Source organism: Crassostrea angulata, chromosome 7 (genome assembly GCF_025612915.1).
Source record: "Crassostrea angulata isolate pt1a10 chromosome 7, ASM2561291v2, whole genome shotgun sequence".
Classification (NCBI taxonomy): Eukaryota; Metazoa; Mollusca; class Bivalvia; order Ostreida; family Ostreidae; genus Magallana; species Magallana angulata.
In genome coordinates, this window is record NC_069117.1 from 25,115,257 (window position 1) to 25,127,101 (window position 11,845).

The window sequence follows — 11,845 nt, forward strand, 5'->3', positions numbered from 1 at the left end:
AGGGCAAAGCACAACTGGTTGTATACGAATCGGAATGTCAGCGGTGAAAAATATACTACAGGTACAGGACACGGTGAAACCAAATAGCCCAAACAATTACAACGAATACAACCTCGAAAAAGGTTGTAGATAATCTCAGTAACTTAAGTCCACACAGGCGTCCGTATGTACAGCATCTTCATTCATAACGGTATAAATCGACATCGACATACTACACGTTTAATGGAACACAAAATCAAAACAATCCTCGTAGACCTGAGTGGTACGCTTCATATTGAGAATGAAGAAATTCCAGGATCGGTGGAAGCTTTGAAAAGGCAAGATATGAAAACTGGCCGGTGATTCAATTCTATTCTTTAAGATTTCTCTTTACACTTGAAATAGCTTGATAAAGCTACTTGTGATACTAATTTAAGAGAACTTGACAAACTTTAACTTGTTCACATGAGTTCTACAACTGATAACTGTATTTTTACCATGATCAACTCAATATTTAATAACACCTACATATGTATGTTGGTTGAATGAACTACATGTAGAAGTTTCATGGTAATTAAGTTTGAGATAACAAGGTTTGACTGCATGTACATACAGTTTGCACTGTTGTTCAAATTTCACACCAGTCAACCTTTTAATAATATGATATATGTAATATTTAATATGTATAATGTCATTAATCAAATGAATTAAGAAATAGGCTGCATATAGGTACCGGTACATGAACATGTAAATTATTTGTATAAACAATATATATCATGGCTTGTGACCTACCTTTTCACCTTTACAGGTTGCGGAATTCAAAATTAAATGTTAAATTTGTTACAAACACTACAAAAGAATCACAAAGACTTTTGTTTGAGAGGTTGAGGAATCTTGGATTTGATATTGAATCCAGGGAAATTTTCACCTCTTTAACTGCTGCTGTGAAATTGATCAAACAAAACTCTTACCGACCTCTCCTGATGGTTGATGACAGATCTCTGGAGGATTTCAAAGGTAGGTAAGCATCAATTCATAACTTAAACTATATATTTTCCAGTTTTAGATAAAATTTTTAATCAAATCATCTGGAGTAATACATGCATGCATGTATTGATCATAAAATGTACAAGAGGTCTGATGTGTGACGGTCAGACCGGTCGGAATACTGGCACCAGATAGCTCAGTTGGTAGAGCAACTGACTAGAGTTTCAAATGAGGTGATATTTTATAAGCATTCGTTATGATATTATGCATGTAAACTTATATGAAATATATTCAACTATTAAATATAGTATAAATAATGAAATTGAAAGAGATTGCTTAATTTCTTTTTGTAAGGAATTGAAACAAAGAATGCAAATGCAGTTGTTGTTGGACTTGCTCCAGAAAAGTTTCAGTACAACACCTTGAATCAAGCATTTAGGTAAGGGAATATTAGTTGAGAGAACATAACCCCTCTCCCAATTTCTTTAGTTTTAAAAAAAGAATTAATTTGGTAATTTTTTTTATTAGACTGAGGTAGTAGATAAACCAAAGACTTAGTGTCTCCTGAACAGCATGTCAAATGAAAGGCACAATAAAATAAAAAAAATATGTAAAATATGATCTTGACAGAAAATAATATATGTATTAATATTGGGACTGCTCAAGCAACAATACATGTAAATACCAGTAATTAAACCTATGATGATTAAAAAAGTCAGCAAGTTTTGATTTTGATGCTATGAAAATAAGTTGATAAACTGTCTTTAACACATTACTTTTAGACTTTTGATGGATGGGGCCCCTCTTATAGCCATACACAAAACCAGGTACTACAGAACAGGTTCTGGGTTATCCTTAGGTCCAGGTAATGTTTGATTTGATGCTTTAAAGGTCATTTGTTATTTTGTTATGCTATGTCAGTCTCTCTGTCTTAAAAAGTGTGTATTTGTATTTATATTTTTTTAAAAAAAACTTCAAGTATAGTCAAATTCAATCTACATAATCCAGAAAAATCCTTGCAATACCTGATAATTGAAGATACAATGATAGTGAGAGAGAGAAAGGGAGAGAATTCTAGTTAAAGAAAGAGAGAGAGATTGTTTACATCTAAGGTTATATATTCAGTTATGAATTAAATATATGAAGTAGAGTATTTTTAAGGATGTCTGATTGATAGATAATTGTTTCAGTTACAATAATTGATACCATTGATAATTATTGCATCTTTATGATTTTTAGGACCATTTGTTACTGGACTAGAATATGCAGCAGATTGTAAGGCTGAAGTAGTAGGAAAACCAGAGAAAGCATTTTTCCTGTCTGCTGTTGAAGAGTTCCAGTGTCATCCAAATGAATGCATTATGATTGGAGATGTAATTCATTGAATTTTATTATTACAATGTGTTATAATAATACCGTATATCAGGTTTTTTCCGCGTCATGTTTTTTCCGCGAATCAGAACCTAGAACGGTTTATAAAATTTACGCAAATCAAATTTTCACTATTTCAAGTCATATAGTTAAAATATAATTCTTGACTGTTTAAATCTGCGAAGTAAGAGGGAAAACGTATTTAAATTGTCACACTAAATTATTATGAAAAATTCGAACAATAAAACCATTTACACGATTTTCTTAATGTGAAATAATTATTGATAAATATTTTTAGAGTCGCATACAGTCAAATATCAGTAGATCATGTACCGTTACATACATTAGTAGCTGATCATGTATACATTTAATTAGACATCGGTTTACGCAAGAAAAGTGACTGTTTAAATTAGCATGTTAATGGATTATTAAATAAACATCGAGGCTTAATTGTAACACATCTGTTATCTGGTGATTGTCCTCCCATCCCGCTATATTTACCTCTAATAAACTGTCTGAGCACAGTTCATGGGTACTGTGACTTACCCGTTTCCTTTTTTAGGAAAGCGAGGACTCAATAACAAGAACAAAACTTTGTATCAAATTTACACTGATTTATTTTCCGCGATTCGGAAATTGTCACGAACAAAGCGGAAATTGGATACACGCGGAAAAAACCTGATATACGGTATTGGCAAATTTGCTTCTTTCATATAAAAAAATTATTTGATCTCCAAGAATTATGGGTATAAAAAAGTTTGATGTAAAAGTCAAGGGGAGACATTTTTGAAAGGGGAGTTTGGAATGGGGGGCTTTATCAAAAACTTAAAATTAATATAAATTTTTCAGGATGTGAAAGATGACATCCATGGAGCACAGGGCTGTGGAATGCTGGGTATCCTTGTACAGACTGGTAAGCTCAATTCATATTATTGATATGATTTTTTTTGGGGGGGGGGGCAACATCTTTTAATATTTTTGTTTTGAATTTACTACTTATCAAACTCAATAATTAAAGCAGTAGTATCATATTTTCATAGCAAATTTATTATTTCTGTGATTAAATATCAAGGTTTGCTTATTCAATTAGACGTCTAAAAAAACAAAAACACGTACATTTTTAATATATGTATGACCCAATTAATCAATTAATTCAAGACTTAGTGTTTTATGATTTCTTTTTGAACAATTTTCTTGGAAGCTAAAAAAAATGTTCTTTTTTCATGTTTTCTTTATTTTTCAGGAAAATACAGACCCAATGATGAAGACAAAATTGATCCAAAGCCATTTTTGACTGTCAGAAACTTTTCAGAGGCAGTTGATAAAATTATATCCACTTCGTCATGACACGAGGAGATTTATTTATATAAATCTACTATAAAGTTAAAAGACCACTCTTATGTGAACTGCAAAAATTGGCACATAATTAGTATCTACATGTTGTTTATTTGCATGTTTAATCTGTTTACTACTTGAAGGAGAGGTCTAACTTGTTCTTCTAGTCCAGAGCTCTGATCATTATACATGTATTTATGAACATTGAGAGCAGCATATTATTTGGCAAGACAGTGAGGATGCCTTCATGAGCAGGGGAATAGTAGATCTTTTTAAAGTGGCTGATGATGTTGCAAAGCAAATTACATGCAGTACTTGAATGCATACAAATAGTATGTATGTATCTAATAAAGTAGTACATGTAAATGGAAAGTTTTCAAGTACATGTACATGTATCTGGAGTAGTGAGTTTTCTGTATACTGGTACATGTTTTAACAATCCAAGTATATTACCATTTCCTCCAGCGAGAGAGAGAGAGAGAGAGAGAGGAGAGAGAGAGAGAGATTTTGTTTACATTCAGTTATGAATTAAACATATAAAAAAGAGTATTTTTAAGGATGTCTCTGTGATAATTGTTTTTGTTTACCTTGCAATTATACATGAAGGTTCATGTGAGACACATTATGTTGTAGTTATTTTGTTTCTTAGCTCCTACATATACATGTACCATTTGAAGACCATTTGGTTTCATTAAATAGTAAAGTTGACCCCTGAATGACAATACATGTTGCTATTTTAAAAATATAATAGGCCCATGGGCCACATGGTTCATTGCGCAATAATGTCCGAGCAGGCAACACATCTACGGAACCCTGCAATAGTGAGCCCTCTCTGGTATACGTACCTGCGAAAGAGTAATACATGTATCTATTGCTTCAGAAATAATTCAAAACGATCATTCTCTCCATGATTGTCTGATGAGTTATTTTTTGTAAATAATTTGTAAATAATAAAAATTGGACCCCACCCTAATGTAGGCCTCTCTCTATTCTTAAGGCACTTATGATAATAAAAATAAACTTGATACTTCATCATAGCTTTACATCGTAATATCACAGAAAATTAAGTCTTTTTTTTATGCACTTCTATGTAAATGTAAAATTGTACCCCAACAGAAGATACCTACCACTGACCACATAGATTAAAGTGTCCACAAAATAAAACATATTCAACTTATCTTTCTACTTTATCAAATAACAGTCTTCTTTTTCTTTGTTAATAATTTTTTCATTCAATTACCTTTGTTGAATTGGAACAATCCACCCCTGCCCCCCCCCCCCCTCTCCAGTTGTGTCATCTGTTTGACCTGAGCCTAGTATTTGCCTAGAGGATCATATGCTTGGATGCTTGGTTAGTTCAAACTTTAATCTATTACATACAGTTGAACTTTTATATCACCAAATTCTTGAATAACATGAATATGTTGAAGAAACTTGATAGTCCCAACTACAGTTTTCAATTGTAATTGAATTGCACAGTCCTTAATTAAGGAGAGGAACTTGTAAGTTGTTAGAACTTGTTTCTGATCCTTTTGTTTAGTCAATAAAATATGTTCAAAAGAAAACAGTTTTCAATTTCTTGAAACAAAATTTCAGTCCTGTTCACTTCAAGATACATGAAACAAGGTTGACTGTTATAAAAATAAAGCTATTGTAGTACTATCTAGGAATATTACTGGTTTTTTTTGGTTCTTAAGAGGAATATTTTTTGCATCCCCCTTTCTATTTTCATTATTCCCTAATCACTTCCATTAAGAAAAGGACTGGCTATCAATAAAAACAAACTTGAAGACTTCATTATACAATATTTCATTGGCCCAGTTGTTTGAAAGAAAATGTTGAATATTTTAAGATGGTAGGACAGACAGATATGTAGATGCAGGTTATGATATTTCTTGAGCTTTCACCCAGGTGAGCTAATAATCAAGAAATATGGAAATCATTAATTGTGAGCTATTTCCACACAAACTACATGTATTTGAAATTATTGAGCTCACACAAGCTTTTGAAAAATAAAACGTCTTAAGCACCAAAATATACATGATTTTTTTTTATTATTTTATACATAAAATAAATATTGCACTGTATACATTTCAGATGTTTTACATAAACACTTTTACATATACACAATTGTGTAAATATAAAAGATACATGTCCTTGCATCAATACTCAAGCTTTACATGGGTTTTTGGACACAAAGTTATCTCCCGTTAAGGTGGCTCACTACACCTTGAAATATTTTCTCAAATCAGTAGAAAATTACCTGATTATGATAGATATCATATTGGATAAGAAGTATTTAAGTCAAATAGGCAAAAGATGTGCAATTTTGGATTAAAAATTACACTTTTGAAAATTTAATTCAGTGAACATGAACAAAAGCTCCAGGCGGATTCGAACTCGTGATCTGCGGTTACTTTAACAAGTGAGCTACGACCAGATATACAACCGAATCGAACAATATAAACAGTTTAACAAAACATTTAAATCGCCATCTTGTGACGTAGTGTCTTAAAAAGTATAAGTCTGGGTGTAGTGAGGTACCTTAAATGATACTTTATTTTATGAATGAGCTGTTCTGAATGTATGGAAGTGAAATCCAGTTCATCCTGTTGCTGTACAATATCATATACTCCTGTTTGTGAGGCCATATATCTCTAGGTTTCTACCCTAGCTCTCTAAAACCTTGTCAGCTTGATAGGAAAGTTTTCTGTCACCAAATGATTGTCTTGAAACACAATTACTATGTTGATTTCAAAATCTGAAAGTAAAATCAATCAGAATAAAATGCAAGTACACGTACTTCTTTCAAATTGGCATTGCAGACCATCATGCAGCCAATAAAGCAGAGAATGCTTCATTTCATTTAATTGTTCCCTTGTCTACCTATATATAATATACAAAATCCAGAAAAGGATCTATTGCAAATACATGTAACAATTCAATTGACCAACATTGGAGATAGATTTGTGAAGACAGAAACCAATACTGACCCTAAAGGTCAATTTAATTGTAATAGACAATTGATCCTTTATAATTTACAAACAATAACACACATACTTACCAACTTTGAAATTATTGGTTGAAAGTGTCGGACATGTAAAGAGACGAGGGAAGATCATGAAGATGGGTATAGAGATTCCCCTGCACACATCACCATCAGCTATCTGTATGTTCTGTATCTCTGTGGCTGTAAAAAGTACAGGAGTGTATTCATTCAACAAATCTCAGCATTGGAAAAAGTTTTCAAATTCAAAGGTAATTCAATTAATACATGTACTTTATATACTACTAGCTGTGAAAAAAAAACCCTGGGAAGCAATGTACTGCTAAAAAAAAATCATTAGTTTTTTAGGGGCTGGTGTTGCAGATTGATAACTCCTGTTTATATTGCCGGGTAATGATAATCCTTTCCACAAAACTTACTGGAATTGAAGCAATAATCATTCACTCTACAATATATCTGGTAAATAACTGACCGTCTTTAGCATATCCCTCAGCACATCCACATGTTTCTACCCGCACTAATTGAATCTCTATGGACTTGATCTGTGTGTCACACTGCTCTACCATCAGCTGTCAATAAAACTTGGTGTAAAATAGGTGTTTTCATATTCTTGCAAGTACTTGTACATTTTTTTGAAACAGCAAAAATGTGGTAACTGCATTGGTGACTATGACTAATTTACAGTAAAACAAGCTTAAAGGAAAATGTAAACGACAACCAATTATGATTGGTTATAAGCATATATAGAAAGATATATTCATTTCTAAGTGAGTTTGCTGGAATGTTTACTGCAAAATACATGTACATCCATCCACAGGGGCCAAGGGCTTGACCCCTGTGCATCCATCATTATAAATACATGCAGGTGTCATTAACATTATATATTTACATTGCATGTATATACACACTATATGTACATGTATAGACACTTGATGTTTCTTCTAATTAGAGATTCCTCTTTCATACCATCATATACTTTGTATAACAGGCAGTACAGAGAATGAAAAGAAAGGCTTGTACGTAACATCAATTGTCTAAAGTTTCCAAAAAAGGTGGGGGGTCACAACTTTAATTACTGCAAATTAAGTCTATAATACAAATTTATCATATAATGGAATAAATGCATGATCATGTTATATTAGAACATGGACTGAAAGATAAAATCATAATTTTATTAACACTAAAACTAAATTCTCAGATAATCTTACCTCCCCTTTGAGTGGTTTCGTGATGCATAAAACAGCTGACTCCAATTTCCCCTTGACTTTGAACTTTGGCACGTTCTGCTTCTAAAATATGCAAGACCTAGCTATTTTAAAAAAAAAGTTTTCTCTTGAAGAACAAAAGAGAAATTCTGCTTTTATTTATAAGTTGCTTGACTTACTTCTTTTACATTTGTTAACGTCTCGGGGGATATGGTAAACTGAACAGGCTTGGGTTTTGCCTTCTCTGCTTTATCCTGTGAATTCAAATCATAAACACAACACAGTCAATATACATGCATCTATCAAGTTCCACATCAATAATGTAACAAGTGAAAAGCTGTCAATGTGACAGCAAACCGGGTTTTCTTTTATGAAAACTGCATGCATATATGTATCAATAATCCATGTCAACCCTTATCCAGTGAAATGGAATACCCTACATGTATATGCAACATTTTGCCAAAAAATGACTAAGTTCAAAAGCTAGTATTTTTTTCATAAATTATCAGAAATCAAAATCCTAGCAATATGCACACCTGTGATATATGTACAATTGATCTGCAAAAGAACAACTTCCTATCTTGAGAACTGTAGGAGGAGTTATCCGTACAATTAGGGTACCCTATATGCAATATTTTGCCAAAAAATGACTAAGTACAAAAGCTGGTATTTTTTTCATAAATTATCAGAAATCAAAATCCTAGCAATATGCACACCTGTGATATATGTACAATTGATCTGCAAAAGAACAACTTCCTATCTTGAAAACTGTAGGAGGAGTTATCCGTACAATGAGGGTACCCTTTTGGCAGCCACCCGCCCGCCCGCCCGCCATTTTCACCATTTTAATAACCTGATTTTTCAGTTGGAAAACCCGGTTAAAAATATAAAGTCATTTGTACACTTGTACGCACCTTGTCCGAATATTCTACAATAAATTCACAGGTTTTCTGTAGATCCTTTGCAAGTAGGGGCCTCTTCATATCAACTTTCAGCGAGTACTAAAATAGAAGGTAATAGATGTATCGGTAATAATAACTGTACATTTTTTAAATATGAACAAGGATATAAGGGAATATATATAGCAAATCAAGTTTATTTAGGCTTCCTGGTAACATTCTTAACATTTCATACTCACGACATAGTAATATCAAACTCTGATAAGTCAAACAAATTAATGGACTCATAACTTTTTTTTTCCCACAGGATATATTACACAAAAACTTAAAGGCTCAATCTTCTCATTGGAAATATTAAATAAAGTTACATGTAACATAAATCATCATATCATTTATGCTTTTACATATGTATGTTTAAAATAATGAATACATTAACTATATCTATGCACAATGAATTATCTTAACTATGAAAAAAATCAATTAACCGTACTTTTGAAATGGGTTTTTTTAATACCATGTGCCCCTGACACAAAAAACTCAAATTTTTCTAAGTTTGCTTTCAAAGTTTGGTTTATGATATTTTGTACAAAAATATAATCCTTTTACCTGTATGTTTACAAACACTCCATGGTAAGTTTCATATAGTTCCTTGTAACCCTTTGCTTTTAATGGAATTTCAAAGGGAATTTCGGTTCTACCACTAGGAAGTTTTCCAGGCTTAGCTATATCCAAGGAATAATTTATCAGCTGAAGAGGCTATAAGTGTAAAAATAATAATTACCGGTAATATTACTCCCATTTTTTTTTTCAGGATAAATTTACATTCCTAATTCAAATCAAAATTTAAGGTAAAATGATAAACATTAAAATAAAAAAAATGCTCTTTAAGAATATCATTCATTAGACCTATCATTAACAGAAAATCCAGTAGACATGAGACTTACTGGTAATTTAAATTATAAGCTGCAATTTCTGATTCTAACCTTCAGTGAACTGTAGAATGCCTCAAAGAGTCCTACACTCTTGGCACTGAGCTGCAAGTTTACTGATCCCTCCATCACCAAGGTGATGCCTTGATGTGCTATCTCACTTTTTCCTGCATCAACACATATTGCCCCCTTCACTAGTTCCTGGTAAGAAAAAGTATGATTTCTGCTAAAATATGCATTATAGTAACATTTACTTTGTTTTGCCCAGCAGCCGAGCAAGCGAAGCAAGTAAGAAAGTTAATGAACAACCTGCAGGTACATATGTTTCATTTTAATACATGGATATAAATTAACAAATTACCATGGTTTATTTGGATACAATATGTCAATGAGAAAAAAATTGATAACAAAATAAATTACAATTTTCTGGGGTTTGGAAAAATAATTTTATGCTCCAGTTTACACCAATGTAGAATCGCACATAAAGGGGCCGCGATCCATGTAGTGTGGGGGTCATGATTTTGAAGCGGTGAAAGTAGGTCATCGAGTATTCAAAGACTTAATTATTATGTTTAATAAAAATCAATTTTGTTGACAAAAATTATTGCATGGAAGACAGTGATTATCGAGAAACTACTTCTAGTAAAATGGGAGTTGAAATATCTTTGGAAAAGCTCAAACGCTTTGACAATATGCAGGTAAGGTAGGCGCCACATATTATTTTCAGGGTGTTTTATTAAAAATTTCGAATACTTATACTGCAATGTATTTTCGTCTAAAATCATTTCCTGTGAAAAGAAAACCTATATTTATAAGAGAAAACAATCTCACATGTATGAACGAGGAGTATTTGATCGAAAACTTGCATGATGTGGTGTAGGGGGCTGATGACCTACAGTGCTTTCACGGCCCCAATGGTACATCAATCACAGCCTTCTTATGTGCGATTCTACACAGTAGTATAAATACAATACCACAAGTATTGATCTAATTAAGAGGAGAACTTACTTTAATTAAAATTATCAGTTGAGTTATTTCTGATACAATGTCATACTATGATTATACTAGATTTTTTACCCTGATTATGATATCAGAATTCATTTTGGCAATTAAGTTTAGTGTTGTCTGCCTTCATGATTAACTCAAGAATGATCTACCAGCAGTAGGATGCTTTATTTATGTGAAACTTTTTCAATGCATGATGTTTTTGCAATACATCTTAACTGGTTCCTGCAAGAACACTTAATCGGAACCCATATGCAATTTATTGGGAAATGTTGGTCTGACTCTGACTGCAAAATATACATTGGGTTAAATGAGCAAAGTTTGAACTTTTTTCTTTGACCACACATTCATTGATCATGTTGTTCAATGATCCCGGTGCTTGCCAGTGCTTTGTGATGGCCATGCAGCTACCTTTACTAACAATACAGGTACGCGTTTCTGAGAAAGGATAAAGACATGCTTAAGAGCAAAATCTTGTGAATGAAAGGCGCCTAAAGGTTCATGAAATCTTTATATATATAAAGAGCAGAAACTGTGACATTATACTGATTGATCCTATTTTGATTCTGGGTAAACGTGTGATATTATAAAGGGATCCATGGGCTTCTATACAAGTATTCTCTTTCGAGATGTGGACAGGCACAACCCTCAACTATGTTCAAATGATGCTTGTCCACCTCTCTATATACATCTAGAGGGAATACTATTCAAGATATACCAAGATCTATACCTTTTTAGAACTTTATGTACCACAGAGACAGAAAATGGCATTCGAGTTTAACCTACCCCTTCTCTGTAAACTTTATTTGCCTTTTTCAATTTGATGTCTAGCGTCGCCATTTTGTAGTCATGTGACTCGGTACCCCCTACATCGCCTTAAACTAAAATAAAAGTAAGAATAACTTTTAAGAAGACATATTTTCTTTAAAATATAATATTGTAACTTTTAACACTTTTTATATAAGTAATAATAAATCATAGTTATGAATCATTTCACCCCCTCAGAGAATTTTTATTTGATATAAGAGGCGTGCTGTTACAAATACCTCCCTATCTTTTAATTTTTCTTTGAAAAAGTATGTACAAGTCATAGAAATAAAACTGTAATTTTTAAAGCCAAAATTGGCT

The 11,845-nt window shown here is 32.5% G+C and overlaps 2 protein-coding genes across 2 annotated transcripts; one reads left to right on the plus strand and one right to left on the minus strand.

Moving 5' to 3' along the window:
- The first annotated feature begins 4 nt into the window (after window positions 1–4).
- Window positions 5–4,076, plus strand: LOC128191923 (haloacid dehalogenase-like hydrolase domain-containing protein 2). Its single transcript, XM_052864295.1, has 7 exons — window positions 5–317; window positions 788–996; window positions 1,321–1,405; window positions 1,749–1,831; window positions 2,206–2,339; window positions 3,187–3,250; window positions 3,581–4,076. Exons 1-7 carry the CDS (start codon window positions 166–168, stop codon window positions 3,682–3,684), a joined length of 831 nt encoding a protein of 276 aa, XP_052720255.1. The 5' UTR covers window positions 5–165; the 3' UTR covers window positions 3,685–4,076.
- Window positions 4,077–5,707: 1,631 nt separating this feature from the next.
- On the minus strand, window positions 5,708–11,600 carry LOC128191922 (vacuolar protein sorting-associated protein 26C-like). The gene is made up of 9 exons (XM_052864294.1): window positions 11,504–11,600; window positions 9,767–9,913; window positions 9,390–9,539; window positions 8,799–8,885; window positions 8,064–8,138; window positions 7,888–7,968; window positions 7,152–7,248; window positions 6,737–6,862; window positions 5,708–6,433 (listed from the first exon to the last, which is right to left on the minus strand). The coding sequence occupies exons 1-9, from the start codon at window positions 11,555–11,557 to the stop codon at window positions 6,351–6,353; spliced, it is 900 nt and encodes a 299-aa protein (XP_052720254.1). The 5' UTR covers window positions 11,558–11,600; the 3' UTR covers window positions 5,708–6,350.
- Between the last annotated feature and the right edge of the window lie 245 nt (window positions 11,601–11,845).

Excerpts from the sequence above, each read along its gene's own strand:
- LOC128191923 (XM_052864295.1), top strand. The coding sequence starts at position 166 with ATGTACAGCATCTTCATTCATAACGGTATAAATCGACATCGACATACT. Across the intron at positions 318-787 it reads TCGGTGGAAGCTTTGAAAAG|GTTGCGGAATTCAAAATTAA; the intron begins GCAAGATATGAA and ends TCACCTTTACAG. Across the intron at positions 2,340-3,186 it reads AATGCATTATGATTGGAGAT|GATGTGAAAGATGACATCCA; the intron begins GTAATTCATTGA and ends TAAATTTTTCAG.
- LOC128191922 (XM_052864294.1), bottom strand. The coding sequence starts at position 11,557 with ATGGCGACGCTAGACATCAAATTGAAAAAGGCAAATAAAGTTTACAGA. Across the intron at positions 9,914-11,503 it reads ATAAAGTTTACAGAGAAGGG|GAACTAGTGAAGGGGGCAAT; the intron begins GTAGGTTAAACT and ends TTTTCTTACCAG. Across the intron at positions 8,886-9,389 it reads GAGTGTTTGTAAACATACAG|TACTCGCTGAAAGTTGATAT; the intron begins GTAAAAGGATTA and ends CTTCTATTTTAG.